This window comes from Pteropus medius, unplaced genomic scaffold (genome assembly GCF_902729225.1).
Source record: "Pteropus medius unplaced genomic scaffold, Ma_sr-lr_union100, whole genome shotgun sequence".
Classification (NCBI taxonomy): domain Eukaryota; kingdom Metazoa; phylum Chordata; class Mammalia; order Chiroptera; family Pteropodidae; genus Pteropus; species Pteropus medius.
The window spans coordinates 17,586,680-17,605,351 of record NW_024354500.1 but is presented as its reverse complement, the minus strand read 5'-3'; the positions used below and the strand labels follow the sequence as shown (position 1 = coordinate 17,605,351).

General features: G+C 35.7%; 1 protein-coding gene and 2 pseudogenes across 1 annotated transcript; 2 read left to right on the top strand and 1 right to left on the bottom strand.

The window, feature by feature from the left end:
- Nucleotides 1–3,968: 3,968 nt before the first annotated feature.
- Nucleotides 3,969–4,087, top strand: LOC120595178 (uncharacterized; annotated as a pseudogene).
- Nucleotides 4,088–9,312: 5,225 nt separating this feature from the next.
- Nucleotides 9,313–15,260, bottom strand: COX7A2 (cytochrome c oxidase subunit 7A2). The gene is made up of 4 exons (XM_039853162.1): nucleotides 15,115–15,260; nucleotides 13,767–13,856; nucleotides 11,262–11,346; nucleotides 9,313–9,515 (listed from the first exon to the last, which is right to left on the bottom strand). Exons 1-4 carry the CDS (start codon nucleotides 15,130–15,132, stop codon nucleotides 9,457–9,459), a joined length of 252 nt encoding a protein of 83 aa, XP_039709096.1. The 5' UTR covers nucleotides 15,133–15,260; the 3' UTR covers nucleotides 9,313–9,456.
- Nucleotides 13,204–13,322, top strand: LOC120595091 (uncharacterized; annotated as a pseudogene).
- Nucleotides 15,261–18,672: the final 3,412 nt, after the last annotated feature.

Below are 18,672 nucleotides of genomic sequence, written 5' to 3'. Positions count from 1 at the left end.
AACTTGATTTGTGAACATTCAAGTTGAGCCATTTTAAAGGAAGTCTATTTCTCTTGTTCTTTCCTTCCATGAAAACTATGTCCTACTATAAAACCATCATATCCTATGGGTCTTAGCCATTTATCACAGGGTGCACTACAAAAAGGTAATGACTTCTGAAAAAAATGATGTAAAAAGGAAAAGCAGACCTTCCACTGGTTTCATGGAAGGCCAGCTCCTGTTCCCAGGCTGCTGAGAGCAGCTTCCTGGTAGAGACACAAAAGGAAAAGGAAGCTCACAATTCCCTCAATTAGAATCTGATTAAAACATGGTCCCCAAAGCTGAAACCTTGCCAAAAATCTTTGTCATGTCAAAAGTGGAACTATCTTGTTTTTCAAGAGGTGACGACTTAGGTATCCTTTGTGGGGAGGCTCTTACTTCATTCTGGGAAGATCTCCACGGTAGGCCAAGTGATTCTTCAAGGACAAACTTGAGGCTCTAGAATCACGTGGAAGGTTGTCAATGCAGCAGGCAGAGTTAGTTTTGAATACTTTTTGTTCCATCAACAAAATTAAAATGTTGATTGTTTTCTAAGTGTGGGTTGGGGCATTGTGTGCCTAAAAATGGTTGTTTCTTTTTGTGGCACATGGTGGCCTTATTGGAGAGGTTCTAACAGGAGCCCAAAGCTGAAACAGCCATCTTCACCAGGAATCTAGCAAGACTCTGGCCTCCAGAATTGCTGTCTCAAGGCCTTGCTGAGGAAGCATGGCTCAGCATATAATTCAATGAGAGCAGGGATTTTGTCTGTCTTGTTTATGAATATAAATACACTATCGTTAGAGCTAGAATCGTGCCAGGTTCATAGTAGGCATTTCAAGGTTTGTTGAATGAATACATGAAAGAAAAGTCCTCCCCATTTCCCCATACAAATTAGTTCTCCCTTGGGACACAGGGAAAGGTAGGTTTAGGAGAATTCAAAGACAGAATCTTGGGTAGGGCAGAGCCTGGCTGAGTTGATTTCTCTTGGTGTTGGTGAAGCAGTTTGAAAAGAAGAGAAGAAAGGAGGAATAAGAAAAATTATGTTGCTGGGCATATGTAATGTGTCAATGACTCACAAAAATGAAAGGATGGCAGTGTTTTTGTGTGGACAGGTGGAGGTTCAGAATCATGGTTATTTGGAAACTAATGTAAATGTGACCTTGACTGGCTCCCAAGTTGGTGTGACCTTCAGCATAACTAGCAAAACACAGCATTAACTGCCCCATGTCGCTTAAGCAGCTCTTCTCTGTTCTACTATTCTCATATTCTTAAATGTGAGTGCCTTGGAGGTTGTATCTACTTCTTGAAGAAAAATGCTATAACTGTAAATTATAACTTCTAGTCCTGGATCATCTCTGCAGTCAATTTTTCTTTTTCCTCTAGTTACTGAAAGTAGAAATCTAAGAAAAATGCAGCTGATCCTGTTCACAAATTTACTCATTCTTAATTCTGCTGTTTGTGGCAGTTATTTTGCTCACACGAAACACACACAACTTATAAGACATTAGGTTATTGTTAAAATGTCCTTATTATCACCTCCTGCAACCCTTAGTCTCATTCAAGAGGACAATTTACTCCCTTCAATATTTTAAAATCTTGCATAGTCTATTATAATATCCTTATTAGCCATTTTAGGTCCACTCTGGTCCATCTTAAATGAAAGTACCTAAATCTTCTGAATTTCTCTAATCATATTTCCTGCTGTTCTCAGTAGTGTCCCATCAAAAAAAAATCAAGAAGTGCTGCAATGGATCTTCAGATGCCAAAATATCATAAATTTCAGATCCTTTACATTTCAAAATTTCTATTCTCCTGCCACTAAAACCTTGAGACTATTCTGCATTTCTAGAATTAACTTGTTTCTCATTTACCAAGATATTTTCCATTTTCTGTTACTCTCGAAAAAAACCCCATATTTTTTATGTAAACTTTAACACCTACTCACTCCTGACTGAACACATCAAATGCATATAGTATTATATATTTAATCTGTGAGAATCTCTTCAGAGCCATTAGCTCCTTACCTAGAAGAAGCCATATACTGGAAAGGAGTAAGCTTGAAACAAATTGGGCCCATGACGGTATCTTTCAGTTGATAGATCCTGGGACAATCAAACTCTTCTCTTGAAAATTTTGAACACAGGACCAAAAATAACTTTCATTTTCTTTCAGATGTGTCCCCTCAAAATTCATAGGCTCAAGCTGTAACCCTCAATGTGACTGTATTTGGGGATAAGGGTCTTAATGGAGGTAACTAAGGTTAAGTAAGGCCATTAGAGTTGGGCTTTAATCCAATGGATCAATGTCCTTATAAGATGAGACACCAGAGATCTTTCTCCGTGCCACAAAGTAAAGGCCTTTTGAAGATCCAGCAAGAGGTGAAAATCTGCAAGCCAGGAGGAGGGCTCTCACCAGGAACTGAATTGGCAGGCACCTCGATCTGGGACTCCTAGCCTCAAGAACTGTGAGGAAATAAATTTCTATTGTTTAAGCTACCCAGTCTGTGGTATTTTGTTATGGTGGCTTAGCTAATACAGATGGTGATCTGGGAAATATGGGTTACCAGCGGACACATTTTCTGCCATGCTGAAAAAAAGATTCTAAAAGAATGAGCTGAGGAGGAGAGTCCTAAAAGCACTCCAGTACTCCAGCTACTTATACACAGAACAAAGATTAGAATATTACATGAATTACACTAATGGTTCTGTAGTAATAAAGTATATGCATTGTAAGCATGCTATCTATACATGTTCATTTTTTCTTTCTCAGCATGCTTAATAATCATCTATAATAAAAATCCATTTCTACCAGTTAAAAACGTTTGATTTGGAAAATAATTATCACAATTTATTATTTAAGCTAGGCTGCTGCCTCTGAAAAACGAGCAAGACTTGAAAGTTTATTTTTCAAGACTTGAAAAATACTCAAAATATTCAAAACTGCTTCTTGAAAAATATATCTTTTTATTTTGTTTGCTTTTCTATCTTTCAGTCCTGTAAAGGGATTCTGTTAGTTGCTCTTTGTCTAGACTTTTATTGATAAATATGGACAAAGGTAAAGGTAAACAAAGAGACTCCTAGCTCTTCATTCATGACAGATTTCTGGTCTATTTCTTCTTACTATGTTCCAACTAAAGTAGAAAGAAACCTTTAAAAAAAATCATTATGATAATCATTAGGATAGAATCAAGGTGGGAAAATGACCAAAATGTAAAGATGTGTTTTTGTGACAGAAACGGTCAAAATGGTAATCACATACTGATTTCCCAAAGCAGATACTGTTTTAGGAAAAAGCACTATGGGTAGAGAGCATCCAATTTTAATGGCCGTAAATGTTTTAGCTAAGTGCATTGAGGTTAAATGGCCTAGAGATAATAAAGCCAAACAAGAACATCAGCCTTTAATCTTAAGAATGATACCAAAAGAGTATTTTTTTTAGCAACTCCTCAGAGGGGAGATGACAGCCTCCTACTAGAGGTCAATAAAGTCATATACCCTCAGAATTCAAGGAAATAGCACACGCACACACACATGCACACACACACAATATTCTAGCACTAAGGCTGCAAAATCTGAGTCCCTCTTCCTCTAGCATACTTTACAAATGCTTTGAAATCACTGTTTCAATAGACAGTTCTGTAGTTTCCAAGGACTCTAATTGTGAATGCTTACTTAATCATTTCCCTATCTCTGGCATATTATACGAAGATAAAACTTTAGAACATGTCTTGAATTTTGATTGGTTTTCCACATTAAAGAGATGAGTCCTTCAAAATATATCCTTGACTTGAAGAAGTCGTATATTAAAAAAAAAAAAATGATAAGTAGCAGCTGTAAAACTGTAATAGAAATCACCAATCAGAACAGATACATGGCCAGCTTCATGGGAATCAGAGAGAAGAGAGAGAGAATTAAAAACCGCCAGTCATTAAGATGAAGATTTACCAAACAGTCTACAGCCAGGTCACCTTGAACAAGCCCAGTCCTGTCTGATCTTGGAAGCTAAGCAGGGTCAGGCCTGGTTAGTACTTGGATGGGAGACCACCTAGGAAGACCAGGTGCTGCAGATGTAAAAAATAAAAAAAAATAAGGGATTGTAGACTGACAAGGTCCTTGCAATCTATGAGGTCAACCAAGGCTTGCCTCGCCTAATAAAACAAAAACAAAAACAAAAAATTTATCAAACATAACCAGTGATACAACAGTACTCAAACAGAATAAAGTCTGTGGGGAGAAATCAACCAGTAAAAGTTGTCCTAAGTAGTTTTCTTCTTTCCTCATCTAGAAAGTAACATGGTACACAGTAATTAAACAATGAGTTTCCGAATAAGACAGATCTCAATTTGAAATCTAGTTCAAAATAATTGCTGTTTGATTTCTTGCTACCTATATTTCCTCAGCTTCTAGGTCTTGCTAATAACAATTAACGACAAACTAGGATAGAATGTCCACATATTAGTTTGTTTAAACTTCTTGTTAAATCAATACTGTGGTTATCAGATTGTGATGCATATTATGAAACCAGAAAAGACCAATCTGTGTAGGGACATGGTCATTTGTTGTGCTAGTCTCTGGGGAAGAGTTAACAATTGCTGCTTTCTCCACCTCATGTTCCAACAACACTGGTCTTACTGTACTTTAACCATACAAAGCAATTTCCCTTTCCCTGGAATGCTTTTCTCTTGACTTTTAGCACAACTGGCTCCTTCTTCACATCTGGTATCAGTTCAAATGTCACTTCCTCTGAGGCCTTTTCCAGCTACCACTCCACCATTTTTCCTGAGATCTCACTTACATTGTTGATTCCTTTATAGCAGTTCCCACTGTTGACCATTATCATGCTTTTGAATTTATTTACTTGTCTATCTCTACTGACTAGAATGTAAGATCCCTGAAGGAGCTTGCTAGTCCAGTTCACAGTTGTATTTTTACAGCCTAGAACACTGCCTTACACAAAGTAGGCTTTCGGTAAGTAACGGATGAATGGATGGATGGATGGATGGATGGTTGGTTGGTTGAGAAAGGCAAGGTCTAGGTTGTTGATAAAGATCCTCCTCTGTTCACAGCCTGACATTTGATTGCCTCCATGACTAATTGCTGTTCTTAGCCTCCATCATTTCTCACCTGGATTGCTTTAACAGGTTTCTTAGTGAGTCTGCCTGCTTCTATCCTGGGTCTTCTAAGATATATTTCAACATGACTACAAAGCTAATCCTCTTTAAAACACGTAAGTCTCTCTTCTCTGAGAAATCCCGCAATGGATCCCTATATCTTCAAGAGTAAAAGCCAAAGTCCTTATAAATAGCCTAGAAGGCCTTGCTCGGTGTGGTCCCTCCTTACCTGACATTTCCCTCAGTAAGCAGTAACTGCTGCTTTCCTGTTCCTTGAACATGCTGGGCACCTTAGGGCATTTGCTCTAAGCTGTACTCCTTTCCTATGTCTTTTCCTCATGTAGCTGATTGACTAGCTCCTTCACCTACAGTCTTTATTTAAATCTGACCTTCTCATTGAAGCCAACCCTCACACCTTATTTACTGCTGCTATACTCCCACCTCCATGCCGGCTCTCCCCTTTGGTCTCTTCCAATCATCCCACCCCCTTGCCAATTCTACCCTTTGTTCTTTTCCCCCCTAGAGCTTATTACTTTCTAACATACTATACAATTTATTTTCATCTTAACTGTCTTCCCTGCCACCCCTCACTATAATGTAAATTCTGAAGGCATATTTTGTTCAACAGTGATTCCTAGGCACCTACAGTAGTGTCTGGCACATAGCAGGCACTCAACACCTATTAACTTGAATTAGTAATCTTGATGAATATATGAAAATCTTAGGTAGTGGTTCACGAAATGTTGCTTTCCACACTGATGTATGCCAGGACCCAGGAAGAGGGAGTCCCAAGCTAGATCAAACAGCAGGAAGGGTTCGGCAAACGCTGACGCAGAACTGGCTAGAGCAGCACCATAATCTTTGTTTTCATCATTCTTCTATTCTTTATTTGCATTTTTGTTTCCCAAGTAAATCTTTTTGAAACATTTCTATGAGAAACCAGTAATGAATACCATTTATTACACATCTATCATTTAGATGTGTAATAAATGGATGGATGGATGGATGGATGGATGGATGGATCTATCATTTACGGTAAATGGTAGAGTTGTTTTATTAGATGGTATAGTAGATGGGGAACTCAGGAAATCCTGCTTTGGTTGGTTCCTGGCTGAGAAATCTACCTGAACTGACTTAAGCAAAAAGAGAAAATTATTGCCCAATGGAATGCAACCAAGTCTAAGAACAGGCATGGATGTGGGCATCAAAACAACTAGAGCTAGGAACCAAAATTCTAGGTCCTCTCTCCTCCAGTGCTGACTTCATTCTTTTAAAAATTAAACCAGCTGGGGGAAAGATTTTTAGTTGCCAACTCAATACCCAGTCTTCTCTTCTTATTAAATAGAACTCCAATTTTGTTTGGCCATATATCCAGCTAAGACATTTCTTGGCCTTTCTGAAACCGGGCATGATCATGTGACAAAGGTCTGCCCAAAGAGATATAAGCTGAAGTCTTTGTGTGGGGCTTCTGAAGCTCTTTAAAGAGAGCTCACTTATTTAGCATGTGCTCTTGCATCAATCCCTCTTTCTGCAGGAAAACAAAACAGCTGAAGCTGCAGCAGCCATTTCACAAGGAGAATGAAAGCTATACACCAAGGATAGCAGAGCCAAAAGACAGAAGTCACATAGGACATGGATGAAATTGTGAACTTGCCCTACCAGCCATGACCAGCTCATAGTCCCTGCTCTGTGCCAAGTTCATAGGGATATGATTGAAAAGATATAGTTCCTTCTCTGAGCTAACAACAGAAGTATGTTATTATACACTTAGTGTCAGAAACCATCTTCTGTGCTAAACATGCATTAGAATACCTACTCTAGATATGATTCCATTTATAAAGATGAAGATATAGGCTTAGCAAAGTTAGCTAACCATGGAAATCCATGGCTGGAAGCTGGGTCTTCTGACTCCATCATCTCCATAATTAACTATAACGTTATACTGATTCCCAATCTTATCGACAATTATAATTCAAATTTGAATTCAAATTCAAAGGGATGAAACTCCTGATGAAGAGGAGTACAGGGAACACTGGGAACAAAGGAGAGAATGTCAAAGGTTCCAGCAGAATCTGGGGAGCTGTCCCAGGATGTCAAGAATGAGTATGCATGCACCAAGCAGCAGCAGAGCTACACAGTAATGAGAGCACTAAGTTTGGACCTCAAACGAAAGTGAGAGAGACATGTTAAATAGGTAGGTAGATTGCAAATTACATATAGACATCAATGTGAAACTGAAGACTGTACTGATTACTATTTTAAGAAGCTTAACTATACAGAGGATAGAAGTCTGTAGGGTATTCAGTTTTGCATACATTGCTATTAAACAGTATACTGAAGCTATGCCAATCGATATTTAATTAAATATCTGATAAGATGAAATATACTAGAAAAACCATGAACTTTAAGAATCAGATAAAACTAGATTTAAAATCTTGTGCTGCCATTTTTTTGTAGCTTTGGATAAACTGCATGCCCTCTCCAAGCTTTAGTTTTTTCATCTATAAATATGGTTTAACTTCATCTAGAAGCTACAGAATACAGATGTTAATTTTGTGCATAGTACTAATTTTAAGAAAATTTTACTTAAATATTTCTCCTATAGTAAAGATAAAAAGGAAATTGGAATGACGGTTGTCTTGTTTCCTGAAGGCTACATTTTCAATAGTTATTTCTTATGGATTCTGCCCTATAGACTTCTGGTTAGTCTTTGAAATCTATCAAGAATAGTAATATCTCCTACTAAATACTAAGAGTAGCAGACATTTTCACAGGAATCTATTCAGCAACCCCTCTCCTGTAATCTTGCCCCTTGCCTGCTTCCCCATCTCCACCCCTGCTCTAAGGAGAATTTTAGGATGAAGAGCAAATATTTAATCTTAGGAAAAAATTTTTTAGTACCTTAGGCATTTAACCCACTTTTACTTTATCAAAGCTCACGATATTAACATAGCCCAAAACGAACATTTGGGTGTGAAAAATGTTTTATAAATTGCCTCACTAGGTTATACCAGAAATAGTAAAGCACCTTTCATATTAGCAAGACATGAAGGTTGTAGAGGTATCAAGCTTTTTCTTTTTATATCTCTCACATCATGTCATAAAAGCATTTCATGTTTATGAAATTCTTTAGAAAATGCTGTTAAACATGGTGTTTCAAAATATTATCATTGGTTGCTTTTTTGCTCTGAATAACTGAATTGAACCAGATTCCAGACTACCTTAACTTTCTCAGTATTCAGGAATGTCTAATGATATTTATTCGACTCCCTTCAAAGGCAGTATTCTCTGCTGATGTTAGTAATGATTTTGTCAGCGGTTTGGCACATTCATGCATTTAGTGATAGGTTTTACAGTATGGCTATAAAAGACCCTTTCCCTCCTTCAAGATTCAAGGCTGAAAAACCTTTTATTAGGTACCTTTTGAGATCGATTTGTATCCTAAGCCTCAATGTCCTAATAGGAAAAGGTTTAGCTTGGCTATTTCAGATTTGACTCAATTTTTGTAATATACTACTTTTCTTAATTTTATACAGAAATTAATTTATAAAACCCTTACTCATAGATTTCGCCTAGAGGTGATGCAGCTAGACTCTAAACTTCATATAGTGTTACAAATGTACACATTACAGAGATGACAAAATTTAACTCTCTAAGTTCTCCCAGAAGATTACTTTTAAAAATAAACTAAGTATTTAAGGAAAATTACATTTTATGTTATGGATTAAAGTAAAACAATAGAAACCCATTCTGAATGTGAAAAAAAGAACAAATATTGAATTACTTTACAGTTACTCTACTAAAGGCTAATTCTAAACTGTGGAATGCATCCGACATTTAAATATACATTCACATAGCTAAGGGAGAGGGAAAAAAAAAGAAACTTGAATCCCAAGAGCCAAAAATAACCTGCTTCCACTAATCTCAGGTTTAGCATATCCCAGGGTATAGCATATTGGGAAGCGAGACTTTCAAATGTCAAGCTCAATTAAAGCTGAAGACCACCCACTATGTTAATTCTGAGCTGCTAAAAATATAATTTCACTAAAATAATATCACAATGGTACTTTGTACAACCTTAATGACGAAGAGTCATTTTTTGCTCCTTACTTACAATTTACAAGAGTGACCAAAAGCTGAAAATTATTGGTATATGTATCCTAAAGTGATAAAATAAGACAAAGCATGGTGAAGACTGCTTTATTGGTGGCAGTTAGTACAAGTCAATAAATATTAATCCCCCAAGAATTCAGTTATTTATCAGTTTACTGGTCCATAGAGAGCTGAATGAAACTGAACAAACTGATTGCTGGGAAGATAACCTGAAGTCAATCTTGCTTCTTGGGAAAGGAAGCCATAGCCAGTTGATATATGGCATATGCTGTTCCTGAAATAAAAAAATAAAGAATAAAAATAAACAGAAGAAGAACTTACAAGAAATTCTAAGATTTAAAACTAATATTCCAGCTAAAAGTTAAAAGATAACAGCAAGATTAGCAATAAGACTACTTTTATGGGAACATAAAAAAGTCTGCTGATAGGTGCTGGCAAAATTTAAAATACATATAGTGAACGTAGCTTCAATATTAACTTCTATAGAAAGTGTTAGATGCAGCACAATAATGCATTTGTCAATTTAATGACAACATGTAATTTTTAAATAAGATTAAGATAATAGATTATTTCCATACCAAGCTAAGATTGCCTAAAAAATGCTAAGAATGAGTCAAAAGCCAATAAAGAGGTCAAAATAGGCAAGCCTTCCCAAAGTGTACTATCAATGTAAAATCGAGGAAGAGTGATATATAATTTTTAAAATAATCAAATTTAATGTAAGAATAGCTAATGAGTGGAAATTTATTTTTAAAACTAATTAACGGAATATTTAAGAAATAGTCACACTGGCCAAAAAGAATTTGGGACTTTATCTTAAGAAAGCCCAAGTGTCATAAGAAAGCCCAAGTGTCACTATCTAGTTGTTGTCTTCATCCATTAATGCCCCATTACTGTATTTAATTAACACCAAAGAAGGCATTTTGGCAAGAGTAGGGGGACTTTGTAATTAAGGTTCAAATCTCAGCTTTCCAGATAGAAGCAATATTACCTTGAGTAATTAACATAATTTTTTCATCTTAAAATGAGAACATATTACAGACTTAATACAAGAGTTACAGAATCCATGTATGTGGCATTCCTATCAAAAGGACAAGCACACAGTAATCACTCTATTATTTCCCTTTCTCCCTCAAAGAGCAATCATTCTAATTCCTAACATTGCTCCTAGTATACTAATTTGTATATTCCACTAATACTGAATAATAGACCTGCCCAATCCACAGAAAAAAAATGTCAAAGTACTTTGCATATAAGTATTGATCGGCATAGATTTTGTTTCTATCATAAATGTGTACAGGATTTAGATATAAAATGTTTTTATTATGCCTCAGAGTCAAAATGTTAAAAAGTCCCAGTTATAGGAGATGAAGTAGAATGGATGTCTCTGGTTCCTCCAAAGGCTTGCAGGGCCACCAACAGCACAATGAAAAGCCACCTCTATCACAACACAATCAGCAAACTTGATTGGTTTATACTTTTCAAAGACACCAAAATGCTCTTACAGAACAGGTATCCATCACCCTCTTGACTCTTTGTACTCAAAGCAGTAAGAGCTCTAACTCTGGAGGCTGTGTCTGTTAAAATACTGGCATAATACAATGCAGCATACATATGATCTATTATAGCAGCGGTCCCCAACCTTTTTGGCACCAGGGACCTGTGCTCTTATGAGAATCTAATGCCTGATGATCTGAGGTAGAGCTGAGGTAGTGATGCTAACCCTGGGGAGCGGCTACAAATACAGATAAAGCTTCGCTCGCTTGCCTGCCGCTCGTTTTCTGTGTGGCCCGGTTCCTAGCAGGCCACAGACCAGTACGGGTCCATGGCCTAGGGGAAAGGGAACCCTGTATTATAAAATTGTACAGTTGGAACTTATATAATTTTATTAACAAATGTCATCTCAATAAATTTAATAAAAAATACTTATTAAAAAAAATACTAGCATAATAAAAGCAATGAAATTGTTAGTTATCCTTACTATTACTTTTCTATAAATCAAGCATTCCAAATGTCTTACCACCAACTGTAAGAATCATGGTAGCTCTATACAGGAGGGCATCAGCTACTCCACCCTTTAGATGCACTGGAATTCCATTATCCTCCTAGGTTAAAAAATAATAATAAATAACACATGTGTCATTTGTTTCCAACTCAATTCAAAGGACTAATATATTCATATAAAATTAAGTGGCTCCTTAAATCTCTGGAATTAAAATACTTTAAATATCAAAATTAAAAAGAACTTTAATTTTCCTGATTCTTTACTACTACAACGACTTTAAAATAAAAACTTCGAAAGTCAACATTTTTTCCTTTAAAGTCAATTTAAAATCCAATAAAGATGTTCTTCCCAAGGAACATATAAAAGTTAAAGCTATGAAAATATATCCATTGAGTTCATCAACTTAATTATTAAAAATGTCAGTAATTGTCATACTTTAGATTTAGTCACAGGGAAGATTTTTTCTTTAAATGAAAGGGGAGGTTTTGGTTTAAAACCCTAAATTATACCCTTAGCCCCTACTCTAGCACCTGGCTTGGAGTAGATAATTCATATACCTATTAAATAACTATTTTATTTCTACATAGTATAAATGATCCAACTTTCCTTTCACTTAAATTTTTATCTGCAAAAAACCAGAGATGACAATTAAAAAAAAATTACTGATAACTTAATTACTTATAAAGATAAACTACTCTCTCCCACTAAGTCTCTCCTCATAAGAAAATCACTGTTAACAGTATGCACATATCCTTAAAACATTTTTTTAATGCTTATATTGTCTTCTAATTTATATACATTCATGTTTAATATAAAAAATGCGATTACGCTATATAATGGTATACCATATACTACTTTTTTCTCAATGCTATCTTAAAAACCATTTTGTTAGTCCATTTAAACCTACCTTGTCCCTTTTAATGGCTACTAGCATTCCACTGTGCAAAAATACCACAATTGAATTAGCCAGTCTTCTATTAATGGGTATTTAGGTTACTCATTTTTTTGATATTAAAATTCCATAATGAATAGCCTCTTTCCTATTTTTAAATAGCTACGCTACTATTTCTGTAGGAAAGTCTTAAAAATGGGAGTCCTAGATAATAGGGTATATGATTTGTTTTTAATGATACTTTCAAATACCTTCTAAAACTTTTATACCAATTATACTACTACCTAGCATGTATGAAAGCATCGTATATGAATGTACTTATCCCTCATACCTGGCTAACATTGCCTATTCTAAATCTTTCTAAAATTTTGACAATCAAAAAGGGGGAAAAAGAATTAATAACTTGTAGTTTTAATTTGCATTTTTTATTGATTTATTGAGCTCTTTGTATACTAAGGATATTAACCTATTATTTTAAAATTTGTTCTCAATTTATCACTTGTCTCCTGTAACCATAAACACTTTTAAAATTGTTACGTCAACAAACCTTACAATTTTTCTCCTTTACAGCTTCTTTACAGCTTGTAAAGACTTCCTTAGGAAGCCTTCTCCACTTTTATGATTGTAAGAAATATTCTCCTATGGTGATTATAGTAGTTAGTAATACTATATTGTATACCTGAAATTTGCTGAGAGTAGATCTTAAGTGTTTTTACACACCTACACAAAAAAGTAACTATGTGAGGTGGTGGATGTTAATTAACTTGATTATGGTTATAATTCACAGATACATTAAACTTCAGATTGTACACCTTAAAAAAAAATCAGGTACAACCTAAACATGTACAATTTTTATTTGTCAATCATATTTCAACAAAACGGAGGGTAAAAAAAGGAAATATCTCCTGTATTTTCTTCTAATTTTTCTGAGAAGCCTTTATATCTGCAATTGATCTTTTAATATATAATATAGAAAGGTTCTACTTTTACTTTCTTTAAAATAGCCAATTTTTCCAATGCCAATTCATTATATCTTTTTCCAGTGATATAAAATAGCACCTCTAAATCTACAGCCATGCTACCCTGAATAAGCCTGATCCCTTCTGATCTTGGAAGCTAAGCAGGGTCGGGCCTGGTTAGTACTTGGATGGGAGACCACCTAGGAAGACCAGGTGGTGTAAGTGTAAAAAATTTTTTAAAAAAAGGGATTGTAAACTGACAACGTCCTTGCTATCTGTGAGGTCAACCAAGGGTTGCCTCCCCCAATAAATAAATTAATTAAATAAAACAGCACCTGTAACACTTATTAAGTTTCTACACCTCTAACTTCTTTTTGTTTCTGGTCCCTTTCTATGGTGTACTTGCCTATTCCTGTGCAACTACCTCAAAGAGTATGTCCAAAGTAACTTGTCCAAAGAAAGTGTCGTGGACCTATATACACCCCTTCCCCCTCATTTCTTCTACTTCAAGGGTCTCCTAAATATAGCAAATGCCCAGTTATCTATCAATTATTCTTTTGCTAATACAACAGAATAACTAATAATGGGACATTTCCAGATGTACTTTCTATCTCCACCTTTTGGTAACCATATTATTACAAGTAACGATCTTATAAAATATTTCAGTACCTGAAATAGCTTTTGTTTCTCTGGAACTTTATTTTCAAACTGCCTGCGTGAAGCAGTACTTATGGTCCTCTGGGCAATCTGACGAAGAGCCTGACATGGAAAATCCATACATATTAAACAGATTTAGGGATTAAAGAAACCTTCAAAACCAACCACGTTCAATCTTTAAAATTATAGGAGAGAGAAATTCAGAGTTAAAACATATTCAATATGCCAGTAACAAAGTTATAAACCAACATCCAGGTTTTCTAATTTGTTGTCCATTCACTGCCCTTTATATTACATTCTGCAATCTCCGAAGAACTACATTGAAGAAAAATTCACGTTGATTCTGAGGGGGAAAAAAAGATCTTTACCTGAATTGAACCAATATCATTATGTAATCCTTGAGGAAACTATACTGATATATAGATATTATGAAAATAAAAAATGGTTACCAAAAAACACTAAGCTCAAATGTTTTCGTTGAACACTCTACCATATTATTAAAAATCTATTACTTGATATCAAAATAAACTGGCATGGTTCCTACTTAATTAAATGCTTCCTTCATTACATTTTTCCTTAAAAAATATTTACTAGGGTATAAATCTTTTTAAGAAGAGACTGGGATTATATATCCAATGGAATTAGGTAATGAAACAAATATGCGCTCCACTATCTAAAATATAAATGCTATAGTGAGAAACTAGGTAAAACCTTATTGAATAATTGCAAATGAAAATGATCACTGTTACATTTTCCTTCTCTTTTCGACATTTTGGGGAAATATTTCACATGCTCAATGTCGGTGGTGTGGTGAAGGACACTGCAGAACCGCCGAAGGAAGCAACACTTCACTTCCGCCATGACTGCTCGTAAAGTCCCATCCAAAATTAAACGCCTTTTTAAAAACTGCCCTTCTGATACTCACAAAGCTCAGAACCACTGAAAGTTAAACCCTTTCAGTATCAGAGGAGTATCTTTCTGCCTGATGCTACCGGGTATCAGAAACTTCCCACCTGGACCTTGCTTTTTAACTCACATCAGAGTTAATGAACTCATTAATGGATCCTCAGAGTTAGGGGTGGCAATTAAAAAAACCAAGGCTTGTCTAACCAACAGTCCTCTGCTCACCTTCCCAGCCTCTCCACTCCCTACATCTACCAAGCAAAGCCTGGGGCGAAGAGAAAGCAAGGGAAAGCGACATCAGGAGAAAAGGACACGGAGAGCAAGGCGACTTAAGAAGCTGCCTTCTTCCTTCCACCTTCCCTCTCAGATCAGGTTTTTCATTCCGCCATCGCCCCTTAAGTCTGCGCTCCCAAACCTCCCGCTCCAAACCACAACTACTAGTCGAGAAGGTCCTCACCAGCAGATTCCGCAGCATCTTGATTTACTGCCCACCAACCGTGACAACTGAACACTGGGAACGAATATCCCAACCCCGGAACTACCTTCTGGCCATGCGCAAGCCAGTACACTTCCGGGCGGAGGAGGGAATTGAGCTCCTGACCATAGAGAGCAAAAGAAAAGAGAGAGCGGCAGTACAGATGTGACCGCTCTAGGCGGTTGGCTGTTTCTGCCCCTTGATCTCGCTCCTGACCTGTCGGATGCCATTCTCCGCAGGTGCTAAAGCTGGGAGAAGCAAATAACTTGATATTGGAGAGGCTGGGAGTGATGTGCTAAGTACTTTTTTACTTAGCTTATATAAAATTAACGTGAGAACAGGCTATTATAGAACATTAGTTCTTGCATTTTTAACGAGAAGGCGTAAAACTGAGCAACCTTTGAGCCCTTGTTTAGAGGCTGAAAGAACACTGGGATGGCCCAACTATGTAAGCTGTGAAACTGGATGAAATACAAAACAAAAAGTATAACTCCTCTTACGCGGATACCATCAGTTTTCTCCACCAAACAAACTGTAATGGCGTTATATTATTCCTTGTGCTGAGAATATGCTGTAAAGAGTTGCGTCGGGATACCAATTTTTATTTTCTTGTACCTTTGCATGCTGCATTACTCCCCATACAAGCAGCTCTTCCAATGTTCCAAAATCGTGGAAGCTGTTCTCATGTTTCTCTGTGTCTGAGAAAACGCTGTAAAAGGGGGAAATTTTAAAATTGGGGACAAGAAATGGGATGGCAAATCTGGACTCTTTTAAGTCCTGCTGTCTCAGGTCCAGTAGGGCACGTTCCATGATTGGAGCTGCTAGGAATAGCAATTATCGCACAGATAGACTGTCAGTGTATCTTGCATCAATCTTGCTTACAATTGTCTTATATGCCCATGCCTAAGTGTGTATAAATGTAAACATATTTACCCTATACTATGATAAAGATCTTTTCACCTTTTTACAAACTCTTCTAACTATTCCATTATCATTTCAAATAGAAAGGTGATGAGTTCAGAATAGGTGGAATGTGTAGATAAAAATTAGTAATACTAAAATTATTATTCTAATCTTTAGGGTTAGACCCACCATGTTACCTGTCCCCAGTTCAAGTTCTCTTCTTCACCGAGGTTTATAAATAACCCAATTAATCTCTTTCCTAGATTGGGACTGAGGATTGGGTTTAGTCCCCCCTTGGTATTATGCACTGTAATCAAATCTTTGAGGACAATTACCAGGTGCCAATAGCTGGAGTATAGATTTTTAAAAAGCATATCATCTATAACTTGAACATTATGTGCTCTTATGTTTTCTCCACTTAGCCAACTAGATTAAAAAAGTTCTCAAGAACAGAGATTACGTGAATTTCTTACCAATCCTTAGGATTGCTTAAGGGAGTAAACTGCTAACCAATAGATGAATTAATGATACATATTAGGTGATAGATCTAGGACACTTATGGCTCTGTTCAAAAAGAACCAAAGACTCATACAAAATAGATCCTAAAGTAGATACAGATCCTTATCTGCATATTGCACTTATGTGTATTGCATTTATGGTTCATTTCCAAATAAAAAAATTGGAAGTATTGCACTTATTACAATTTTCCCCTTTTTACTGGATCATCAGCATATAAACACATTCCCAAATTAAACAAACTTTTGATTTCAGTTACCATCTCATTTCTCTTCTTCAAAATAAAACATAGATCTCTCATACTTGTCTTCCCTTCCTCTTCATCTTTTTTTTTTCTTAAATCCCATTTTGGGCAGGCTTTTACTGCTTTTGTTAGAATCACCAATGGCTTCTATGTTGCCAAATAAATTGTCAATCTCAATTTTAGTCTTTTCCATCTATGGACAACACTTAACATATTTGATCACTCCCTCAAAATATATTTCCAATTTTTTATTTGGAAATAAACTATAAACACAATACAGTATAACACGTATGTATACTATAGTTTGAAACATCATCTTAATAAGGCTTCCATATATACTACTGTAGGTGGTTCTATTTCAGCAGCTGCTTTCAATTTTCTTTCCTTGATTCTCATCTGCTCAATCTCTAAACTGCAGGATACGATTTTTTCCTACATTTATCCTTTTTGTGGTTTCATCCAATGCCATGAAACACCATTTGTGTGCTGACAACTCTCCACCCTGACCTCTCCCTTTAAACTCCAGACACCTCCACTTACATGTCTAATAGGCAACTCAAACTTACAACCAAAATCGAATCCTTTCCACTCATTTCCAAAGTGTTCTTCTCTGCAATTTTCTTCATTTCAAGCCTCAAGATATTGACCATTCCTTCCAAATATAATCTGAATCTGACCACGTTATCTATACCACTACTGCCTCTCCAAGCCATAATTATCTCTTGCTTTCATTATCGCAAAAGCCTTATCTGCTTTTCCTGCTTCTACTCTTCCATTCAGTTTATCTTCCATATAGCAGTGACCCTTTTAAGAACTTAAGTTAGAGAATGACTGCTTAAAACTGTTTTGTTCACTGCTATATCTGCAACGCCTAGAACAGTAACTGACACATAGTAAATATTTGGTTAAATGTATAATATGCTAAACAAAAAGACTGAACTTATTTTATTGGGTATAAATTTTTTTTTAAAAATCTTAATACTCATTGCACTCCTTTCAAACATATTCCAGTTCCAGGGTTCCTTGTTCTTGCTTTATAAATTGTGAATGTCCTGACAGAAAAATATGGCTGCATTTGCCTGGGTGCCTATGAAACTTTATTGGATCTTCTCAGGCACACTTGAAATTTGTTACCAGACTTGTAAATTCATCCTCTGACGCAGAATAGTTATTTTCAAAATAGGTTCCTTTCCAAAACATCAGTATTAGATTCTTTTGTAATATTAGAAAAATTATTAGAAATGGTGTTTTTGAAAAATACTTCCTTCAGAGTGTTCTTAAACATAACAGAACTGGCAGTACACTTAGATAAGAGGTAGGTAAGGTTAATTTAAATCTTGCCAGTAAGATAAGTTTACAGACATCAGATATAAAAGTATTAAGTGAAAATATTTCACAATTACTGATGCAAAGTTACTGAATCACAAAGTTACCGAACCTTTCTTCTTCTTTAAAAAGCAAAGATGTTAACCTTTACTTTGATCCTGCCTATAGCACCTATATAAATAAAAAGCATAGGAAAGCCAAATTAAAAGTTTTATGTGATTAGGATGGGTGTATTTTAATTCTGATACCATGCTTACTTCACTTCCATTTTTACAAAAACAATATAAAACAGCTTCATGTGATGTTTAATGTATAAAAACTACTAGATGAAAGGTAACATTTCAATATAACTCTCTAATTTGATTATTACATAATTAGAAATCAGGAAACACTTGATTGTCAATTAACTGCTGAATTATTTTATTATTAAATAATTTAGCTAACTGCAAGCCTCAGTCTTTTCATCATTTAAATGGTTAGACTAATGATCTTTATCTCTGGTTCTAAAATCCTTATGCATAAAAAATACTTTCAAAAACCATATGAATGAG

What these genes read in the sequence shown, in the direction of transcription:
- COX7A2 (XM_039853162.1), bottom strand. An exon ending in AGAAACAAAAGCTATTTCAG is followed by an intron (nt 11,347 to 13,766) that starts GTACTGAAATAT and finishes TTTTTAACCTAG; the next exon opens with GAGGATAATGGAATTCCAGT. An exon ending in CATGATTCTTACAGTTGGTG is followed by an intron (nt 9,516 to 11,261) that starts GTAAGACATTTG and finishes TTTTTATTTCAG; the next exon opens with GAACAGCATATGCCATATAT.